This window comes from Pseudochaenichthys georgianus, chromosome 8, assembly GCF_902827115.2.
Source record: "Pseudochaenichthys georgianus chromosome 8, fPseGeo1.2, whole genome shotgun sequence".
Classification (NCBI taxonomy): Eukaryota; Metazoa; Chordata; class Actinopteri; order Perciformes; family Channichthyidae; genus Pseudochaenichthys; species Pseudochaenichthys georgianus.
This window is the reverse complement of record NC_047510.2, coordinates 15,438,757-15,461,367: the sequence shown is the minus strand read 5'-3', so window position 1 is coordinate 15,461,367 and position 22,611 is coordinate 15,438,757. Positions and strand designations below refer to the sequence as shown.

Below are 22,611 nucleotides of genomic sequence, written 5' to 3'. Positions count from 1 at the left end.
TGGGGTATACGACTAGATTACATCTGCCACACGACGGATTCATGTTGGAGGAATGCTCTTCTAGCTAGTTAGCACGGAAACCGCCGACGATACTGCTTTTAGCTTTATGCTGTCGAGTCCTCACTTCAAAAACTAGATATAGTGCACGATAATGATCAGTAACAGACCAACACTAATCTAGTTGTATGTAGAAAATCCAGGAGGTTGTTGTTGTCGTTGTAGCCGCACAGCTGGCTGTCAGTCCACTAACCAGACACGGAAAGCGCACTCCCGCTTCCCTCTCTCTCTCTATCTCTCTATCTCTCTATCTCTCTCTCTCTCTCTCTCTCCCTCCCTCGGCGGCGCGTGTCCGAGCAGAAAGGGAAGAAGCAGTGTGGGGGGTTCAATGTTTTACTTGGAAGAAAGATTTGAATCATTTGGTCATTCATTTGAAGGAACTTCATCACCTATAAATCGTGCATATTCAACTGAAACTGAAATACCATCGCAACACAGTCCACATTCTGTGTTGTAATCCAGATCCACCCTTCTGCATGTTCAACACGACTGTCCTCTTCCCATCTGTGCTCGCATAGCAAACGCATGCGATCATCTTCATTGTTGCAGATCTTTGGGGCTTTACCAATACAGTGATCTCAAATCATATTTGTACACATATGCCACGTTCACTGCGTGTCCTAGTTGATGTCCATGTCATGTATGTGGTTAGGAGGACACCTGCTGACAAAAAGGCTGTACTGTCTGTTTTCCTAAATATGCCTCATGCATGGTATTTTCTATAAGGATTTTCACTCCTTTTATCAAGTAGCCTACTCCAGAATCAAATATCAAATCAAATATAAAATACTGCTGACATTACAACTGGAGTATTTTTCAGGAACTGTGCAGTGTGTTCTTGCAAAACAAAGTTGTAGGTACTCAAAATTCCCCACCAAAAGCAACAGGAATTGAAACTGAAGCACACCCAGAGAGACATACATGTTTAATTAAATCGTTAAATAATTAAAAATCAGCTTTAATCTACAAAAACTGTTGCAAAAATGTTGCCTGACATCTTAAAAAACAACAATATGAATGTAATACTTGAACTGGTTTTGCACGAATGTATATATTTGGATGTTTGTAGAAATAAGTTCAATTTGAATATTTTAGGTTCCATCCATTATTTCAACATGGCCCGGCTTGAACAATGCTGTCTTTATCATGACCTTCCACTTCCACTTCCACTTCTGTGTAACCAGGCTGTTGCTTCCGAAACTTCAAGGATGGCCAGTTATTGCGTCGCTAAAAAAAAAAGGAAACGTAAAAGATGATGTTTGTTGTGGATATGTGTAATTTAAGCACACATGGCTCCTGTCAGGAAAGGTGTCGGACACATTCAGTGCTCACCTGGATGAGGTAAAGTGGTGATGCAGCAGTTGGATGGTAGTTGATGTAAAGAGCTACCAGTACCATAGCCAAAACTAAAACCAGTGCAGCTGCTATACCAGCTATCACTCCTGTATTAGCCAACCCGTCCCTCTTGGTTGAAGAATCTGTCTTCACATCTGTAATAGAGATGAAACCTCATTATTATACCTCTTCAAAGGGCTCTATATTTTAGTTTTTTGTTCTCATTCTGTTTCTGAGAATAATAACTCACCGTTGCCAGTCTTAAATATATGACGTTTGGTCTCATCTGTGAGAAAACAGAAAGCCATCATTTCCATACTTATTTCATGGCTGAATCTATTCTTATTCAGCGACTAAATGTGGGGGGGAAATACTAAGAATAGCTCAGCCTTACCGTCACATTCACAGCCTTTTTGTAGAGGAGTCAGTGAGGTGACATTCTCGATCTCTGGTGTGATAGAGGAACCAGTGGAGCTGTCAACCCTGGAGTAATCCTCACAGGTTGCATTTTTGCTCTGCCCATATACAACAATGCAATATATTTTATGCATGAGGCTTACAAATGGCAAATAAGCAGATATGTATTCTTGTTGTCCACATTACCTCCTCTGAGCAGGCATAGTCCAACCATTCTTGTCTGTGTCTATCCATGCCATCTGAACATCTAAAACGGATCAGATGTATATTTATAAAGGTAAAACAGCACTATATGAATGTTTAGGCTATCGCAATGTACTGCTCACCTCTGGAGTACGTGGCACCAGCTACAACCAGAGGTTTGGTTATATGAGAGGCAGAGCTCACAGCTATCATGTTGTAGACAGGCTGAATAAAGAGAAGGAGGTAACATATTATAACACATCCAACATATTGAACAGATACTTATATTTAATAATAATCACTTACTAGGCAGAGGAGTGAATTCAACAGCAGAGTAGCTGGTGATCTTTGTAGTGTCTATCTCGACCCGATGGTACTCATAAATTGTCCGTTGCTTGGCATCTAAGTCAATAACAGGTTTGTTGTCAGGTTTTCACATACAGTACTATGTATCCAAAATATGTGGTTAATGTCTTTAATATAAGTAGACGTGCAATAATTAGTCAAAAAACGATAAGACAGTGTTCCAAAAAAATAGCAATCTGTTTTTACAATTGATTTATGTTGTAGTCAACAGATAAATAATGCTGATTCCACCCTCTGAAATCATGTCCTTCTAACATTTCTATATAAATAAACTTGCCTTGCCTTCTCCATCTGTTTTATATCATATTACAGTAAAAATATTTGGGTTTCAAAATGAAAAAATAAGTCCTTTAAAGACATCACCATGGACTTTGAGAAACAGGGATTGACATGTTCTTACTTTTTTGTATTAAAGACCAAACAATGGAGGAAATAATTCACAGAAGAATCACTAATGGAAACAATTGTTAGTTGCAGCAGTATAAAGAGTTTAAATGGACAGAGATAAAGCTCAACGTCAACTCTATTATCCTAATCTGGTTTGGTTCAATGGCAGGATAACACAAAACAATCATGATAACAGATACAAATATGAATGAAACGTATTTGCATAAACTTTATTGCCGACCTGGTGATTGAGGAGAAACTGGCGTGACCATAAAAGCATCAGACAAACCGGCCTTTATTGGATGCTCAGCTGAACCGATCACATCTAAAGACAGAGGTATCTGACAGACAAAAAGGGAACCGCTTATGCATGCAGCAAAATGAAAGAGCACCATTTTAGAAAGCTACCGAGAGCAGAAAAGAGATGTGGCTTACTCACATCTCGGTAGCTGAATGTGATGGTTCCTGTTTTGTGAAGAGCAGCCTGAAACGTAAATTCTCCTTCTGACTCTTTTCCCCGGAGTCTGACCCGATCCCACTGGACCACAAACACCTCACCTGAAGACAGGGAACGTCAACAATGTGTCAGATATGTTACTGGGCAATCGTGATCAAATGTGTGGTCGTATCTTACCATTGTCCAGGTATTGCACAGTAGATTCTTTAGCGTAGCTTGGGTCAAAATGTGCCATTAGAGGGGCGATGTACTGTGTGGCCGTGAGCATACGGTGAGTAATGTCCCCTGTGAAGATAAAGCCTGAACACGGCCAGATGGACAAATATGTAAGATTTTGCGTATGATCTGCAAAACACTTCTCTGCTCTGAACGCATGCAGGAAAGGTCACATCTGTTCTAAAATGAAAAAAACAGTACCTCCAGTTGCTATGGTGATCTGCCTCAGGTAGTGTCCGTAAAAAGGAAAGTCAAACGACAGGGCAACTCTCTGCAAAGAGAGTGGATAGAAGCAGACAGAGAGAAAATGAGGCATTGGGGGTATCAAACGGTTGCTAGCGTTTTCAAGTTGAAAGCATCCTAATCATTTTCTTCAAGGAGACCAGTTGAAAGTGCATTATCATCTCACTTTCAACTGGTCTGTACTTGTTATTAATGAAAATGATATTGATGAAACTGATTTGCTCGACTGTCTCAAATTGTAATGATTGTGTGCATTGCTTGAATTTCACTTAACAGACTGTATGTGGTTTGTCTTGTGTGTCATGTTTAGCATTTTGTCTTTTTGTTTATGTATGTCTGTAAGTTGTTGCTATTGTCGGGACCCCTTGAAAACGAGATGGTGCATCTCAAGGGGTTTATCCCAATGAATAAACATTTCTATATATATATAAGGAGAAAACCAAGTTTGTATTGCACTGAGATAGAATAAAGAGGCTGCAGGCGCTATGTTTTGTTTGATTTCCCTCATTGTATGGTAGCGCACCACTCATTTAATTACTCCACTAACACCTTTATGTAAAGAGTTTTGTTATATCCCTAAGAGTTATATTAATATATGCCCACCATTTTGTTATACTATCAATCTATTCAGAAACATCAACATTTAGTTGGTAGAACATTCAAATGCCTACGCACACAGGGGGGATTTACAGAAACCAATGAAGCAAGTTATCCAATGTTGCTGCTTTTGTCATTGTTATTCGCAAAACTGTCCACTTTCCTTAAAAGCAAACACTCACCATCAACAACCATGTAACGCCAAATTGGCCTGACTGCAATTTTCAGGGTTAATACTCAACTGAATATCATTTGACAATGCGTGTTAGAACAATTGATATGAAATCTGACTGACTGAATGTGTTCATGTATCAAATACTCGGTTCATACTGAAAATGAGGGGGCACCCGGATTTGAACCAGGGACCTCTTGATCTGCAGTCAAATGCTCTACCACTGAGCTATACCCCCATGCTCCTATTTCACATTGTTATCATTATTACTATTTACAAAGGAACAGGCACTTGTTTGTGTTAGCAGGCTGTGACTCAGCTTTTAAAAGCAGACAGCTGTGACTAACACTCTCCTCAGCATAATATCTGATGTAACAACGGCAATGATCTTGTTAAAACATAGACACAACTTGGCTGCGTAGGAGGAGGTCATTGAGGTAACAGAGTGTGATTTTTTTCAAAACTGATATTCAAACTCTATTATGAGTGTCAATAATCAAGAGAGCAAAGGGAATACTGGCCCTGCTGTTACCATTGATACAAATTATAACCCTCACCTGCAGCTCTAGCTGTAATTTAATATAATAAAAACACATGACCAGTACCTTTTGTTTTCCAAAAAGGCAAGCACATTTTTCTTCTTAGCTTCAAATATGTATCTAATGTAAAAACAGTTTACTCCTAAACTGTATAACCTGAACATGTTTTATTTAAAGCTCTTTCCAAATGGAGAATACATTTTTTCCATTACATATTTCTTAGCGTTTAGGAGTTTTCCTTTCCTGTTCTGGATCCACTACATCTTTTTATATTAAAGTGAGATGTGGCTCAGGTGCCAGGTGTTGGACAACGAGAGGTCAGAACTCGGTTGGTGCTGACAGCCTCTGGCAGGCCTGAAGCTCTTGGCAAGTATCGACATTTCCCTGGTCCATTAGCTCCCCTACCTTATATTTCAAACTGAACATCCTGACATACCCTAAAAATAAAGTATTGGGAGAAAATGTTGGGATTTTCTCATTTGAGAAATGTACAATCAGAAGCTGACTGTGTACTTGTTTTTGTTGCACTCAATTTCATCAAGGACATAGAACAGATACATTTGTATTGCTCAACTTGCATAGCTTCAGTAAAAAGGGTATCTGGATAAATCCCAATGTGTCTCCAGATTGGTGTATCATACATTTTGCATATAATTGGATGCCCCCTGCTTGTTCATACTATCACCAAATTACTGGGACAGAGGTTCCAGCGGTAGAGCTTTGACTGCAGACCGCACTTGAAATGCAGCTGCACTTGTGCAGTAGATGCTGCATTATGTCACATGTAGGGGGCACCAGATTTAAACTTTAGATGTCTTGATCTTCAGTCACCACTCAGCCATATCCCTGTGACAGTTGTTAATTTGTGTCAGTCTGGAAACGTACAATAAGGATATAAATGTTTGACAACTAACTGAACAACAACTAAGTAGTTCATCAAAATAGGCTAGTGCACAGTAAGTAACTTTCTACCAATATGTCACAAGAACACAGGTCCTTTAAATACAGATGTATTGGTCTTGCACACATTTTGCATTTATGTGAAGGTCTTCTCTTTGAATGTGTTTATATGTCATTTATAAAACAATTTTGATTAATAATTGTAACTCATAGCAGGTCTTTAGCTCTGCAGTAGAGCATTTGACTGCATGTGGTCCCCATTAACGCTGGGTGCCCCGTTAACTGTGTGGGAAGAAATAGCTGTGGTATGAAATTCCTAAAAGTGTTAACAAATAGAATTAAGGAGACAAACTTTTTCTTACTCTTAATATTGTACTGTTTGAGTAAAAAAAAAATTGAATGTACCATGCCACCAATGTTAGTCAAAAGAAGCTTGTCATAGGGGGTTTATGCCAGTGAAAAAGCATTTGACTGCAGATGAAGAAATCCCCTAAAATCAGGGTTCCCATATGATGCAATATGTGTCATATCTACAAAATGTGTCATACCTATAATACTTTTACCTTCATATGTTATGTTGATGAGAAGAAGCGAGAGATGCACAATTGTTTTTAAATGTGTTGTGTTATTTATAACCATTAATAACCATATGGTTATTACAAGACTATCACTAAGCACCTCAGTTGTGTTGGTAATAGTATAGTTCAGTGACAGAGCATTCGACTGCAGATATAAAAGGCAAATTGCACAGAGGATATATTAATATGTATACTTTTCACCAATAACCTACAGAAAAAGTAAGAATATGCTTGTCTTTTGTGTCTGTTGTACTCACCACAGCCTGTTTGTATGAATTTGACAGAATGCCATGGACTCTTACTTGACCATGTCGGACGTCACTCATATCTACCCATAGTTCTTGTGAGCGCTGGTCTTCTGGGCCAAAGCTACGCCATGCGTAATATTTTCCAGAATCCTCCTGACACACAAGAAAAACACGGAGGATTAGAAGTTGTAATGTGTGACTGTTTTTAGGAAATATGTCATACAGGCATCAAGAGTTCACATTATGCTGTCATAGACCTCTCCTAGTGAGTGGAAATTAGTAAACTCTATTTCTCTATTTCCAAAACAGGGCAGTGTTTAACTCCAACTAAAACAAATAAAACATTCCAAAAGCCAAACACATAATCTATGCCACAAACCATTACAGTCATAAAACACTGCGGTTCAGCTCTCACCACTCCACGTGTCGTGTTGTCTGGCAGGATGTTGATGGTTAGCCCTCCACCCAGGACTGCCCTGCTTATCCTCACGTGGCCTGAAGATGACCGCTGCGCTCTGTGAGGATGATTGTCACCTCCAGTGGACTCTCTATGCTCTGAGATCACACTGTACCAATCATCTGTCCACAACAATGAATATCAGGTTAGTATGTTATGTCCGTTACCATAGATTTTGATGGTATAATCACTTGCATCTTTCTTCCATGCCATAATGATACATTTGAAATTCTAAGAAGAGAGGAGAAAGGAAAAAAGGAAAAGCCCACATGAGCCTATATATTTTGTTGACTCTGGCAGCATTACTGTTGGGATACATTTCAGATGCCAGTTTTATTCAGTCTCTTCAAATTGTTTACTAGTTTAGGCTGAGGAATCAACCACTCAGCCAAATCACATATTACAATGTGTTTTGATTGCATTCTCGACCTTGTCAGTTAAAGCCACTGATAAACAAAGACAGAAACAATACAAATAACATTTTATGAGCTCGGAAGGAACAGTCAAATCTTACAAACAATGTTAACCATATTTAGTAAGCAGATTGGGGTAGGTAACTTTTGTTTTAAAGTTCTTGGTGATTGAATTGATGGTTTGGATTTCTTCAAATCCACATTTTGAAAGCCGCATATTCCTAGTTGATGTTCTGAGTTTATTTTAGCAAGACGAGGACCTATCCTGGTCCTTGTATAACCTCAGTCACTGATAGAGCTGTAGGCTACATTGCAAGGACTTTCTTTCTGCATCGAATTGTCTGCAGAAATGTTAAACCACGTAATTGGTCACATAGTCAGTTTAAACCAGCTACTTTTTTGGATTATTGATATATTACATCTATTAACTTCAAAATATTTTCCTTGTTTCTTAATCATAAGTTGCCTAAGTGCAGAGGTGGGATAAGTACTGAGTGGCAAAAAACTGAAATACTGGGGTAAAGTCCCTCAAAATTGTACACTGTACTGCCTAAGTGTTATATTGACTTGCAAAGTGTTGAGTTGAAGAATAGTAGCATGACAATAATCAAACATAGTATAAGTAGAGGAAAATTGTTCTTATATAAATTATACAATATTTGAGTACATTTAAAATGTATCCATCCATGGTCTCACTGGAGTATAAACGGTGCTGCGCGTTTTTTAGGTAGACCACGGTAGCCGACAAAATGACGTCACACATCGGCCTATATAAACCCCGAGAAAGCGTCGTCATTTGGCGGGGTGTCTCCTCTAACCCTAAATATGGGCGGCCTTCTGTACTTAACGTTTTCTGTTTTCTTGTCTGGCTTCCAGGAAACTACAGGAGGTGTTTGGTGCGGTGCTGGTAACGTTAAAGAACAAAAAAAGCCACGACAATCACTCCGTCGTGTTCAGTTTCCCTTCATAAACACCGTGAATCTCATGCCGTGGTCAGCTTGGCTGCCGCGAAGAGTTTGTCTCTGTTGCTCCGGTGATTTCATGTCGGGACATGTTGCTAACTGAGCAGAATAAAACTGAGCAGGGTGACTCTACCAGGCCCTCAGTGGTCCGGTAGAAATCCCAGGCTCAAACACATGTACACTCTGGATTTAAACGTGTCAATCCTCACTGGTTGTTTTCTGTCGATATCAGGCTAACGCTAGCTTCTTACATCTAGAAGCTAGTTAGCATTAGCAGCACCGTAAGACCCGACCAGCTTCTCTCAAAGTGACATGAGGGAACATGAAGCACTAACTAAACATTTAGATTTAGACACGATGTAAAGAACTTTTGGCTTTTACCGTTATTATTGAAAACGTTCAAACACATGTGTACCTTTCTTGCTACCAGGTGGTATTCCTCCATAATTCTGTGATCCCATTTTTTAAACAAGCATACTTTAACATGACCATTGCCAGGTTTGTCTACTTAAAAAACGTCTTTGTCCAGCTCTCGTATTACACACACCAGATTCAAATCACTTAATTACATCTCTCATACTCTGCCTAAGTTTATTTCAATTCACCAAAACAATTGATTTCTGACTCTTGAGAGCAATACATTAGCTGAAGTCTCCAAAACAAAAACATTTTGTTGTGCTAAATTTGCAAATCAACATGGCACTTTTTGCAATTCACACATTTCTCAACAAACATGTGACATACAATCACTCGTTTGCCATTTCAAATTGCCATGCCCAATACCACCTGGCAAACACCTAATTGTTGAGTGTTGTGTATCAATCAAGAAGACCTATGCTTCAGTCCAACCTTATTACTTCGCAGGACCCTCGATCTCCGATTTGATAGTAAAAACTATAACCCATGATTTATTGTTTGGTCCCAAATTATATTGCTGTGTTTATGTATTATATTTAAAGATGATTGGATTTGTAAGTGCACAATGTACCTTTTGAAAATGCATAGATATGTTGATTTATTTTACAATGTGGAAATAAAGTTTCACCAGGGTGCAGTAACTGCTCATGTGTGTTGTGTTTGGTCAATGTACTCATATACTTTACTCTCACAATTTTATGTTAAAATGAAACCAAGACTATTGCTAGGAAGTTCAAATGTTTAGTGTAAGTCCTTCAAATAGGATCAGATCGTTTAACTGTTAGCCATGTGTTGACAACATTGGATTTTTGGAATGAAGTGTTTCATTTTGCAAAATAACTGAGGTGTTCTTATGTCTGGGAAATGTGTATATTTAAAAAAAATGACAAAATGCTCAAGCAATCATAAAGAAACTAATGCTCTTGGTCTTGAAATAGTTCAGGTTATTTTAATTTGAAAACAATCTTCTTGTGAAATGACAGATAAAAGTCAGCTAGCACAGATTTCTGTTTAACATTTAATGCAAAAGAAAACACGAATCCAGAACGAGTAAAGTCTTGTGCGTGAGTGCACATTCAATGAAGTGTGATTCAGTTGGATCTTGAGGTTTTGTTGAACCGAGTATAAAATAATTATATGAGGGTGTAGCTCATGGGTGTGAAACCCATTAAATGACTAACTCCATCTCTAACCAAACCTACATTACAAGGTGTCTATTGTGTTCTCAAAAGGGACAAAAAGAGAAACCAGGTTTATTTGTTTTAGTTAGGACCAGACTGACCTGCCATCTGAATTAGGCATTTGCTTTAAATTCAGCTATTTTACACATGTTGTCAAGCCTACAAAGAAAACAGCAAACTCCCTCACATGCAGACATACTTCCATCAACTCTTTCACTAGCCAATTTAACAGACTAGAACTTAATCCTAGTTTGTTAAAAAAAACACAGTTCAAAGCCTAAACTCAATTCAAGCATGTGTCTTATCATTGGCAAGAAAACACATTTACGCTTTTAAACAACTCCTTATGGGTTCCAACAGCCCGTGCAGCTCCCATCCTGCCACTGAAATGTAATTTGAAGTTGGTTTGATGCCTGCATTTCTGAGTGTGGTAGGGAAACATAGGCCGGTTGGTCTCTAAACTATGTCGTTGTGCCCAGAGTTCAGACTGTGTGGGTCTTCTGCTGGTGATGCCTGCTTTTAACATCACTCTGAATTCACACAATTAGAACACTGATGTCTGCCAGCCGTCAAAACTACAATGAGTCATTTAAGTGGCTGTAGTGACAAGTCTTTACCTCATAGGGAGCTTATTTTATTTATGCTTGTTTCTCTCCACCCTTTTGTTCAATTAAGTGGTGCGTCAATGCATTTGTGGCAGCTCATATAATAAACCTAGATGTGTGATTGTTGAGGGCTGGGTCCGCCCTGTTATGGCATTTATATGAGGTAAGAGGAGAAATGGTCTGCAGTGCGGCAGATAAACATTATTCTGGTTCATGAAAAGCTGGGAGGGGTGCAGACGCTGAACATAAAGCTGGGGCTTTAATATCTACTCAGGCCATCAGTCTCACAGGCAATAGTATTGCAATCCCTGGCAGATAATCAAAGCAGTGAGATGGGAGTCATATCGTCTCTTGACCAAAACAAACTGATAAAATCTCACTCTCACATCTCTTCCCATAAAACATTCATCACGCACTTATGTTACTGTGGCTTCACACAAAATGGCAGGCAACATTAACTATGATGATATGAAACTCACCTTTCAAACTGACATTTGATTTTGACATACGGTAGGAGTGATCTTAATTCTTGATATTTAGTACATAAATAACAAAATAAAGCTAAGCTAAGGTTTATAAATGTTAAGATGAACCTGGATTAGTTTCTTATATCTGCTCCTTTTTACTAGAGCAGGAGAAAACAAAGAGCAAAACAAAGTGTGGGTATGAATGTAAAGAGAAGCACAATATGGTTACCAAAGCTAAACCATGCCTCTGTTACAGTGTCGAAATGGTTTTGGTCTGACTCAGAAAGTGAGAACACTTTAATTGGCTAAATCTGCCCTTGGCCTAGTGGTTTGCAAAATTCAAATATTTGTTTCAGGGTGTAAACACTTTAAAAACGATTTGAGGCAGCACTGAAGCAAAGGATGACAGGCATAAAGACCCGGTGAGGTAAAGCAGGAAATGCTTTTTTCAAATGTAATGAAAGGGCAGATGGTCTGGACAGGAAACTGACCTCTGTCCGCTCCTTTAGGATCTAAACCACGACATTTAGCGGTCAGGACAGAGCGGTCTGAGAGAACACACCCTTCCTGAGCAGAGGCTCAGCATCACCCGCAATAAACATGCATAGTTCATTTCAGGCATGTGGTTGAATTGCAGATGTGCAATTCTCAAATGTAATCTCAGTGAATATTTTTTAAATCCGTTCTTAAAGCTTTCTTTTATGAATGTTTCATTATGTTTTTGGTTCTGGGGGGGAATGCCCTGGTCTTTTATATATATATTGCACCTCAATTTATCCACTTGGGTTTTTGTAGTGTCTCAGTTGTTTGTATATAATTATATTGTGTTTCTTTTCGTGTTTTCTGCAATGTATTTCTTTCTGAATGCACTTTTAAACTTAATATTTCTAAGTAACATACTAGAAACACTCACAATGGCATTATTTATTTGAGAGGAGAATAAATGAATGAGGAAACTTAAAAATGATCCATTTAAATGATGTTGTCCCTAACAAACTGCAACAACTAAACTGTGTGGATGGACATCCCATTTGGGTCAACTTTTGTTCAGAGAACCGGAGCACACTGATTGCTTCACATGTCTTTTGTTATGGTGAAACAATATCTCTACATGGATAAGCATAACATTATCATTTCAAATGTTTGTGTCCGATAAGACAAATAAGACAAATGGAGACTGAGTTCAGGCCAAAACCATTTCCCATACAAACACTGTTCCAAAGTAAAACTTGATTCAAAGAGCAAGTTGCTCGGCTGTTGGCACATAAATCGTTTTGTTCTTGCCACTTTATTTTTCCTTAAACGCAGGATTGTTTTGATTATCACAAGCTAAATTGCCTTTGACTTTTATAAAAATAAAGATTCAATTTAAGATCCACAGACCACAACATCCTATCTCCACTCCAGTCTTAATACAATACCTTTAACTTTGTTTCTCATTTTCAAGTTTTGCTCCAACTTGTCTGGATCAGCTTCAGGCTGTTTGTTAAGCAACCCTTTCAGCAGGACAAGAGATGAGAGACCAAACACTGAGGTCATTGACGGGTACACCATTTATCTTTTGCTTGGGGCTTGGTGTTATTACAGACTGGTTCAGATGATGTAGATGGCCCCCTCGGGAACAGAGTAATTTTTTTTAACTGGGCAGGAAATAATGTTGAGTGAAGAGACAATTAAGAGTAAATTAGGCAAAGGAAAGGAGGATATGTTAGGTCAATACAGAACAGCTGACCCCTTATCATGCAAGCATATATCTGAGCACTTCCTGTCGTATCGTGTTTTCATCTGCAACACATTTCAGTCTGCAGAACAATACGAGGAGTACTGGAGGATTTACTGAAATGTTAGGGGAGAGGAGTGTGGAGAGTGACCAGTCAAATTCCTCAAAACTAGAAATAAATTAATATGAATGTCCAAAGCAAACTCACTTCCTGCATAACACTCTGCACCCCTGAACTACCTTTATATATAGATATATAATTCAAAAAACAAAGATGGTAACTGATACATCTACAGCTTGAAAAGCCTACAGACATTTTATGCCAGAGTCTAGAAGGGTCCGGGAGTCAAGAAGAAAAACAGACTCAATATCTCATTTTAAACCTGAGACGAGCTGTTTGTTGTTGTTTAGACTCAGTTGCATGCTTGTGAAATAGGGTATTTTTATTGTATACTTTATTGTAAACTGGGTCATTCATTCTTGGGAGTAAAATAAAAAGGACATGGTATGCATGTTTGCTGTTCCACAAAGACTCCTACTCCTATGCGGTCTACAGTGAGTTAAAATAGCACAACATTATTATACAAAATTATAAATAAGAATGTTAACTAACTCCTTTAACAAAAAAACAAAGAAAAACGAATTAGGTAACAATTAAATGTATGCAGTGTTGATTTGCAACTCTTTAAAATATAAAGTACCAATTAAGCACAAGAGAAAGAAAACTGTTAGGCACACTTACACCTGTAAACCTAAGCATCGCTGTGACTTGACGCTGTGACTTGACACCGTGACGATCAGACAGTCGGAAAGGTGGAGACATTAAAGCGATGATGATGGAGGCTCACCTGTTTGCTGTTGAACTCTTCCCAGCTCTGCTTGGGAGAGACAGAGAAGTAGCATCACCAAACTGAAACACATGTTGGCCAGAAAAAAACAGAATAACAGCTCCTCTTTTCGTCTCCCTCCTCTTCTTCTCTTTGCAAAAACAACTTTTCTCTGAATCTTTCGTCCTCCCTCCAAATCTCCCTCTCTCTCCTCACACCACCCCTGTTTCCTCCTCCTCAATGCTGTCGTGGTAATTGTAAACACACAAGGATCAGCTGATGAGGCTTTGCATCACAAAAGAGAAAGTATTTCATCTGAACACTGAAGGCCTGGATAGCAAGTTTTAATTTATATTTAATAAAATTATGCTTTACTCTCTTTGGGATTCAAAAATGTACTGGAGTTTGACTGTCAGCAGTGGGAATGGCGCCTCCTTCTGTCCAAACCGGCTCTGAGGATTAAGCCATCTGGCATCTGAGATTAGACATGGTTATTATGATAAACAAAACAAAAATGCTAGTAATAATATTATACATTCCATGTCAAGTCTGTAAATGACTCCTTAATACATTGTCTTGACTTTAACAACAACATTGTGACCAAAATGAACAGAAACGTCTCTTTGCTGCAGTTTAATTTCCAGAGGTAAAGTACATTTTGTTTAAAATGGCATGTGCACCACTCAACCACAGCTTTCATAATTTGTATCTGTTTCCGGAGCAAATACAGAGTCCTTGGCAAAGAAAATGGCAGCTGACTGTTTATTGGATTCACAGCTGGAAAGTCCATCAGTGCCGAATCTCATAATATCATACAGTGTACAATGTGCAGCAGCAGGTGTCGGTTTTATTAGGTCATGGCTTTAAACAAACAAATAAATACACAGAGGTTGGAATAACTTTCAATTTAGATTTACTTACTCAGCATAGCATCACTTGTTCGTTCATGTGCTGATGAGGATAATCCAAATAAAAGCCAAAATGTGGAAAAACAGATAATAATGTATCACTCTGAGATTGTGATTGTATATTACCTGCAGTAGATGGCGCTCTATTTGACCTAAAACAGGCCCACTTAAAAGATGTCACTATCAGTTTGAACTCCCACATTAAGATTATCCTACATGTTCTTGCAGTCAGATCACCCCTTCCATGTGGTAACTTAAGCCTTTATGTGTTAGGATTTGTTGTTCTACCACTGTAAACTGTGTGTTAACATGCAATACTACTTTGTCTCAAGTTCTTGAAAAAAGGTTGCATACAGTGATTTGAATGACATAAAAGCTGATTACTGCACTGCTGGTAATGGTGGATTTAATTTTTGTTTTTATATAGCCAATTGCTGGGCTGCTTAATCTATATTAATATATCATAGTTCATTAGTTGATTTAAAATGTGTATTTAATCTGCAGAGTAGACTTACTAGTAATTTAAGTTCCCAAGTGGAGTGAAGCAAACGTTCATTATTTACCTCTGAGATGTAGGCCTAGTAAAAGTTGGCTTACAAAGTAGCTTAACATTGACATGCTAAATTAGACCTTAAATTCAAGTAGCCTACCTACAAGTACTGCACAATTGTACTTATGTAGTCTACAGCAGGAAAGCTTCTACTTAATGTATTTAAATGTAGCCTACTTTTTACATGACAGCACTAGTTTGAATGGTTAGTTAGCCTTTGATTATTTTGTGTCAACATGTAGGATACGCTAGATTGGTTTTGACCACTTTCTTAGTCAACAAGTTGTTTTGTAGGCTACCGAGCTATCACACTTTTAGTTGCAAATGTTGTTCATGTTTAGAACATCATGTAGGTTATACCCTATATCTTGACTATTAAGACTAGGCCTAATTGTAAATTCAAACGAAAAATCTGAATTACTCAAGGTGTCATAATTTACTCAATCCACTGTTTACCCTTCCTAAATACCTATTTAACCCGAAATATGATCTGTAACTAAGCATAACCAAGTCCATTTAGTTTCTCAACCTAACTAAACCTTAATCATAGCGTTGTCTCATTAAAAGGTATTTATTGTTTTCTGTGAAATTATTACGTTGTGGACGGGACAGTCAAATACGTCATTCCGATGGCGTCTGAGCAGGAAACACTTCTATTGTGCTTTGTCCTCCATAGGCTACATACCAAACGACGTATTTGTCGTTCAATTTGGTGGATTATTTGATCTCCGACAAGAAGTCAGCATTTCGGAACATCGCCACAAATATAGGCTCAGTTCTCCCCCACGTGGTCAAACCATAGACTGTAGGTCAGACACGTTTGTACCTTTAACAAATACAATTTAAAGACTACGACACGAATGTCAATACAAATCAGTTCGTGAAAGTAAACATAATATGAACGATCACGATTTATGCGGAGTCATATATATATGTCAATAGTGTTTAAATAACGAACACACCACGTCAATTGAGCACAAGGGGGTATAGCTCAGTGGTAGAGCATTTGACTGCAGATCAAGAGGTCCCCGGTTCAAATCCGGATGCCCCCTCTTTTATCAATTTTTTTTCTCCTCATCTACCTTCGAGAGAAAAAAGGCTACCATTTCTTAAAGACTAATTATTCATTATTTAAGATTACCTATAGTTGTGTAGCACAAACAAAAATAATATGCAGATGATACTGTTATTTATTGTTCATCCTCTTCTATAGAGCAAAGTCTTGATTTCCTCCAGTCTGCCTTTGATGTTATTCAATCCCATTTATCTCAACTCAAGTTAGTATTAAATGCAGACAAATCCAAACTCATGATATTCTCAAATGGCATAAAGTTAACTTCTATTCTCCCCAAGATTTGTACTGCTCAAGGGACTGACATTGAAAGAGTCACTGCATACAAATATTTTATTATTGATCAGAACTTATCTTTCAAGTCACACACTGAAAATGTTGTTTCAAAGCAAAAAAATAAATGATGTTTCTTTAACAGAGAAAGATCCTGTTTCTCCTTTCAGACAAGGAAATATTTGATCTCTGCAACATTTTTACCGGTTTTGGATGATGGTGATCTGCTTTACATGAAAGCCTCTGACCAGTGCCTAAAGAGCTTGGATATTGTGTACCATTGTGCATTGCATTTTGTTACTGGATGTGTGGATATCGTGTACGGTGTACACCACTGCACTTTGTATGCTGCTGCTAATTGGCCATCTTTGTCTGCACGCAGACTTTCCCATTTGTTGGGTTTTATATCAATCTCTGCTTGGGCTGGTTCCCTCTTATATTTGCATATATATGTGTAAAAAACAAAGTCTATATGGCCTGCGCTCCCAAGATTTTATTCAGATGTTGGTTCCTAAAGTGAGAACAGAACTGGGTAAAAAAAGCTTTTAAATATGTTGCCCCTTCTGCATGGAATAATATACAGAAGGAGCTGAAAGGACAGAGAACAGAGAACAAGAATCCTTTGGTCGATGTGATTTCGTATATCCCATAATTGAAGTTGTTTTACATTTTGCCAGTTAATAGTTTCTTTTATTTGCATATCGACTGGCTAATGTGCCATTTAATTTGTGTTTTACGACCACTGTAGTCGTCTGCCTGTATTGTCTGTGTTTTATCTGTTCATCCTGCCCTTCTTATCCAGGTCGCTCTTGAAAAAGAGATTTTTATCTCAATGAGGCTTTGTACCTGGTTAAATAAAGGATATATATAATAGAGCTTATATGCTACAGTAGACCATAGTCTAGTATGACAGCTGCAAGATAGAAAACACATCCACTGCATATTTGTAATACTATTTATTCAAAAAAGGCAATTACACAGTACAGTATACATACTTTAAAAAAACGACTCATAGTACTTAGCAGCCAGCTCATTTGTAATATACAGTTCAAGAGCTTTGTTTTCTTAAAATAATTTACTAAACATGTTTACGTCTAACAAAATACTTCTGTTGTTCAATGGCGTTTGATAACAATGTATACATTAGGGGCAGACTTGTATCCTAATATTGCAGGCTTTCTTTGGCCACAGGAGGCACGGTATGTGCTGTAAAGTTTCACCACAGTTATTGTGTGCAACGTAATACTAGGCAGCTGTTATGTAACTAGTGTAGGTACTATTTAGGTTGAAAAAGGAGTAGTTCATGTTAACTAAAAGAGAAAGTAATTGGTGACGAGAATCAAAGGTCAAGATGAGATCATGGTTGTCTCACTTAAGGCTTAATGTGTTGGCACGAGAGGAATAAAAGGGCACTGGATTAGCTTGATAACATTAAAGTATGGGATAAACCGGACTACAACCTCTGTGTAGGTTGTCACATATTTGGTAAAACTTGTTTAGTTCCAGTAATGAATACATTATTGATACTTTAATGATTATACTTTTAAAAATAACCACAGTGAAATGAAAGAAGCCCATTGTGACAGAAACGAGAAATGTGATCTATCTGGTCAGGGAGCCTCTCTATGTGGGTCCCTTGTTTAGGACATGCACATTAACACTCCCGTTGTTCTCATCTACGTCACCACAACTGAGAACAACTTGGAGTTCAGCAATGAAGATTTATGGACCAAACATTTGGGACCGCTTTAACCCTGAGGTCTTTAGATCAAGCCTGGAGACTGTGTTGTGTTTCGCTGCCTTCTGTTCAATGTGATTCACACTGCACCGTTACATTTACAGTTGTATTCTGTTCCTGTTTTTAGGTTGTTTTATTTTGTATCCTCTTGGCCCTTTAATGAAGGCTTTTAATTGTATTGAAATGCATTTTGTGGTATGTTTCTTATGCACTTTGTCTTAATGCTGAGAAATGTTATGTAAAGCACTTTGAATTGCTTTGTCTTAAATGTGTTCCATAAATAAATCTGCCTTTTATTGCCTCAATATGGATATTAAAATATATCCAAGCACTTCTTTAACAGAACAAAAACAGTACACATTTATAGATAACGGTGAACATTAACCGACTCTAGGATCACCCAGGGTTCTCCTTTGCTCCTCCACCCTGAAGCCTTGGTTGTAAAGGTGAGGCGCGGCGCAGCAGGCTCTATCACAGATGCCGTGTTCAGAGGACTTTGCCCCAAAAACAGTCAATATACAGATACTGAGGCCTCTGCAGGGCCTTTCTATGTTGGCTCAGATTGAGGACGTTTCATCCATTGGAGTGCGTTCTTCTAGTTTGCAACAACCCGAGACTTCATCCAGTCCAGACTGGCTGGTAGACTGCGAGAGAACGGAGAGAAAGAAAGCATTTTGAGTGACGGAAATATTTAACACAGCTGAAATGTTTCTAAACACATGTTGTTGTTCAGACTAACTCTAGCTAAGCAAGCTTTTTTATGTTTGAAATAATCTATCTGTAAACAATTGATATACAATTCACTTTTTTCTGCTGTGTTTATTTTCTTAACTGTTTTTTTCTCTGCAACTTCTACATTTATTTCAATATTTATACATTTGTACAAGATGTATTTTTATTTGAAGTGTATACCGATGTCTTATTGTCTTATTATTCTGTGTTCTTGAAAAGTTACATTCCAATGGGTTATTCTTCCTGACAAAAGCATTTCCGGGAACAATGAAAGCAGAAAGGAGGAGAAAGTGCGAGGTACGTTAGGCAGACTCACCCTTCCCCTGTGAGGGCGCAGCAGGCTTGAACATGCCAGGGGTGTGAAGAGATGGAGTCGAGTGTGAGGCACTGCGAGATCTCTGTTGTCGTCATCGAGCCCTTCACATCCTGTTTGTTGGCCAAAATAAGAAGAGCTGCGTTCTGTAGTTCCTACACAAAAAGAGCAGAGGGGTTACCAATGTTGCTTTCTGTATTTGTATCTAAAGAGCTGAAGTGTTTCCAATGGAAATTCCAAATATGACCCAACGTCAACTTTTGAGAACAGAGAACCTCAGCGGAAAATTCAGACACGTGTCAACACGCTGTCGCTGACTCACAAAGTCTGAGCCGAAACTTCCTCGTCACGTTGTGTAGCGGCTTTGTTACCTATTGCGCAATTAGTTACTCTAAAAGCAGGTGGGTATCTCTGACATCTGGACAGAATAACAAAAGGGTTTTACGTCAAGTATTAACCCTGTTGCTGTCACGGAATGTACTTCAGTACAATTTGAGGTACTTGTATATGAGTTCTTTAAGTTCCTGCTCCTTTCTGCTTTATGATAATTAACTGCATTTCCTGCTCTGTCACATCAAATTGATTGTCTAAGTTTCCTTGTGGATTGAGATTGTCAATGCAAATAAGTAATACAAAAATTCATTAGGACGTAGTATTATAGTATACATGAAGTAAGATAAGATAACATGTGATCATCAGTGGTTGGAAATTCACAAGCCGCATGTAAACTAATTTAAATTCGACCCACATTTCATTCAACCTTTGTTTTAAATTAGAATATCATTGAACACATCATTAAAAAAAATATATATCTGACTAAATTAATAAAGGAAAAAATCTAGGCATCAAGGAACAAAAATAACAAACTAAAAAGAAAATGACAATAAAAGAAATAAAACCTTAAATAAAAATGAGAACATTAAAATGCATCCATATTATCCAATCCAGTAACATACATTATCCGGACTCTAATAGCCATTCTGCATAAGTAGTACTTTACAACATAGAATATGATGTCAAGACTTGTTGTACTAGTTAACATGTTGAATGCAGAACCAAAGTACCTCTGTACTGCTGTAATCTGATCTAATGTAAAGACTGATTTGTGGTAACATCCGGACCATAATGATTGTTACTCATGAAATAACAAACATCTGTCAACACAGCTTGATTTGTACCTCATGTGCAAGCATTTGGTGCAGTTCCTCTTTGGTGAGCGTGAGACGTTCACGGTCGGTGCTGTCCACAACCAGAATGACAATCTGAAAGAGAAGTTATTAAATCAGATTTAAGCAACACAGTCACATAAACCTCATATTATCAGAGCTTGTATTATCAGGAGGGAGGAACAAGAAACCTTCTGCAGACATATGTAATATATTATAGGTGATTATGTAATGGTGATAAGTAACTTTTTCTGTACTCTGACAAATGTTTTTTATTATTGTGTTCTACATTGCAGGAGAACGTTTATGTATATTGTGTTATGTTGTTGACTGGTTTTAAATATTCTCATTATTTATTTAAGCCTTTATCTGTGCTGCTGTAGACAGGAAGTGATCCGTACCTCTGTGTTGCCGTAGTACGAGTACCAGCTGGCTCGAAGGTTGTCCTGTCCTCCGATATCCCAGACCAAGAAGTGTGTTTTACGTACAGTGATCTCCTCAACATTGCTACCGATGGTTGGTGCTGTGTGCACAGCTTCTTTTGTCAGACTGTTTGTGCAGAGAAAAAAACCACATTATAAATACAGATATTCAGCAGATATTGTGGTTATATGACACTATTTAAGTCGGAAAATGGTGCTAAATCACTTACAACTGATAAAGGATGGTTGTCTTCCCAGCATTGTCCAAACCCACAATGATTACTTTGTGCTCTGGGGGAAGAAAAGTAGATTACATTTACCCAGTGCAAACATGTTTTTATTCTCATTAGAACACACTTCTAATCTTGAGTTGCATAATTCATTTCAGAGCAAAACAAGAACAAAAGTACACACAGATAAGATAAAGGACAGACAGACGTCTGTTATTCAAAGTAAAGTTGTTGCATCACTGCATGGCAACAATACCAGGTATGTGCTGTGTATCAACTGCTGACAGAGTTATTGTTACTGTAAGTCACTCTGAATAAAAGAACATTCATATGTTTAGTGATACAAGAGAAGACACGTTAACCAGTGACCAGTGCTGAACGACATCTTTTATTTTGGCCTAAATAAATTGGATAGGATTATGAATTATGAAAATGAATATCGTATTAATATATATCTCTGTTATGTTGCAACCCGTAAAAGTGTAGCTTATTTTAATTACCTTATAGACTCAAAGCTAGCTTTTTCTATAAAAACATATCATCATAATTAAGAGTTGAATCATGTATATTAAAAGGTATCGGTACTGTACTGACTTTCCACCAATGATTGTGTTATTGTGATTGGCAACATGAAAACAATAGTTATTTAGTCAATTTTCAACATATTATTTCAGGATATGCTATACTTAAACAATTGGAGAGCGTTTTAAAAGTAGCAACACTTGACACCAAATATCGTTTGAAATGAACTTTATCTTACCTGTGTCACCGAAGACAGACAGCATCTTGGTCAGAATAAATCCCATATTCAACAAGTGTGAGATGTGAGCAACGAACACAATAAGATCCAGTAAATCCGACCTGATGGAGACACACTTCAGTGTAAACTGCTGACTAGCAAACTAACCTGAATTCCTTTATGTGATATCGCTTTCTTCTGCTCCATTGCGTGAGTGGGTGGCGCCTAGAAACCCTCTTAAAAATGTGACTCACGGACGAAAGGCATAGTAATGGTGCGTTCATGTGCCGTTGGAAATGTCTGAATTACCACAAATATTATTGGCTTTACATTACAACTGGATTATTTTGTAGGCTATACCTAGCCAAAGCTGATTGAGTAAATAAAGCACTACATCTGGATTGAAACAATACAACATTTCGGTTAAAAATAAAGGTTACACCAGTTGGTCAGCCTATGAAATTATGTAATTATATTTTATATGATCAAATAAGACGATCAATTAATGTAGACGTCGTATATGGATGTTGAAAATAAAAATAAATACATATTATTTTATATTTAATAGCGTGGTTGTTTCTTTTTTGACTCACTTAGATTGAAGGCGTGACATACAAATGACAGCTCAACATAATTTTAAACCATTAAATAGGCTGTAGGTGTAAATTATTATCAGTTTAGAATTAAAAATATGTTTCTAAAGTCTCTTCAACAGTATCACAGG

General features: G+C 37.8%; 2 protein-coding genes and 2 non-coding genes across 5 annotated transcripts; 1 reads left to right on the top strand and 3 right to left on the bottom strand.

Annotated features, from left to right (window-relative positions):
• Nucleotides 1-403: 403 nt before the first annotated feature.
• Nucleotides 404-13,946, bottom strand: LOC117451642 (plexin domain-containing protein 1-like). 2 transcript variants are annotated; one of them, XM_034090044.2, is made up of 14 exons: nucleotides 8,943-9,533; nucleotides 7,111-7,274; nucleotides 6,705-6,848; nucleotides 3,620-3,689; nucleotides 3,380-3,502; nucleotides 3,185-3,303; nucleotides 2,987-3,086; nucleotides 2,299-2,394; nucleotides 2,136-2,217; nucleotides 1,996-2,056; nucleotides 1,787-1,907; nucleotides 1,643-1,678; nucleotides 1,390-1,547; nucleotides 404-1,284 (listed from the first exon to the last, which is right to left on the bottom strand). In XM_034090044.2, the coding sequence occupies exons 1-14, from the start codon at nucleotides 8,986-8,988 to the stop codon at nucleotides 1,168-1,170; spliced, it is 1,437 nt and encodes a 478-aa protein (XP_033945935.1). In that variant the 5' UTR covers nucleotides 8,989-9,533; the 3' UTR covers nucleotides 404-1,167. The 2 variants fall into 2 exon arrangements, with proteins under 2 accessions (XP_033945935.1, XP_033945934.1); XM_034090043.2 differs by lacking the exon at nucleotides 8,943-9,533 and adding an exon at nucleotides 13,766-13,946 and having other exon boundaries at nucleotides 407-1,284.
• On the bottom strand, nucleotides 4,597-4,668 carry trnac-gca (transfer RNA cysteine (anticodon GCA)). The gene has a single exon. It is a non-coding gene; the product is annotated as a tRNA-Cys (tRNA).
• A 2,236-nt stretch (nucleotides 13,947-16,182) lies between the features above and the next one.
• On the top strand, nucleotides 16,183-16,254 carry trnac-gca (transfer RNA cysteine (anticodon GCA)). Its single transcript has one exon. It is a non-coding gene; the product is annotated as a tRNA-Cys (tRNA).
• Nucleotides 16,255-17,488: 1,234 nt separating this feature from the next.
• Nucleotides 17,489-22,114, bottom strand: arl5c (ADP-ribosylation factor-like 5C). Its single transcript, XM_034090072.2, has 6 exons — nucleotides 21,909-22,114; nucleotides 21,149-21,209; nucleotides 20,898-21,045; nucleotides 20,509-20,592; nucleotides 19,334-19,485; nucleotides 17,489-18,929 (listed from the first exon to the last, which is right to left on the bottom strand). The coding sequence occupies exons 1-6, from the start codon at nucleotides 21,952-21,954 to the stop codon at nucleotides 18,881-18,883; spliced, it is 540 nt and encodes a 179-aa protein (XP_033945963.1). The 5' UTR covers nucleotides 21,955-22,114; the 3' UTR covers nucleotides 17,489-18,880.
• Nucleotides 22,115-22,611: the final 497 nt, after the last annotated feature.

Bases quoted from the DNA above. Each gene is read 5' to 3' on its own strand.
- arl5c (XM_034090072.2), bottom strand. From the start codon at position 21,954: ATGGGATTTATTCTGACCAAGATGCTGTCTGTCTTCGGTGACACAG. The intron at 21,210-21,908 runs GTAAGATAAAGT...TTCTTCCCCCAG, and splicing joins GTCTGTCTTCGGTGACACAG to AGCACAAAGTAATCATTGTG. The intron at 18,930-19,333 runs GTGAGTCTGCCT...GTTCTCTCGCAG, and splicing joins TGCGCCCTCACAGGGGAAGG to TCTACCAGCCAGTCTGGACT.
- LOC117451642 (XM_034090043.2), bottom strand. From the start codon at position 13,838: ATGTGTTTCAGTTTGGTGATGCTACTTCTCTGTCTCTCCCAAGCAGAG. The intron at 3,304-3,379 runs GTAAGATACGAC...CCCTGTCTTCAG, and splicing joins TGTGCAATACCTGGACAATG to GTGAGGTGTTTGTGGTCCAG. The intron at 1,285-1,389 runs GTGAGCACTGAA...TTTTTTTTTTAG, and splicing joins CACCACTTTACCTCATCCAG to CGACGCAATAACTGGCCATC.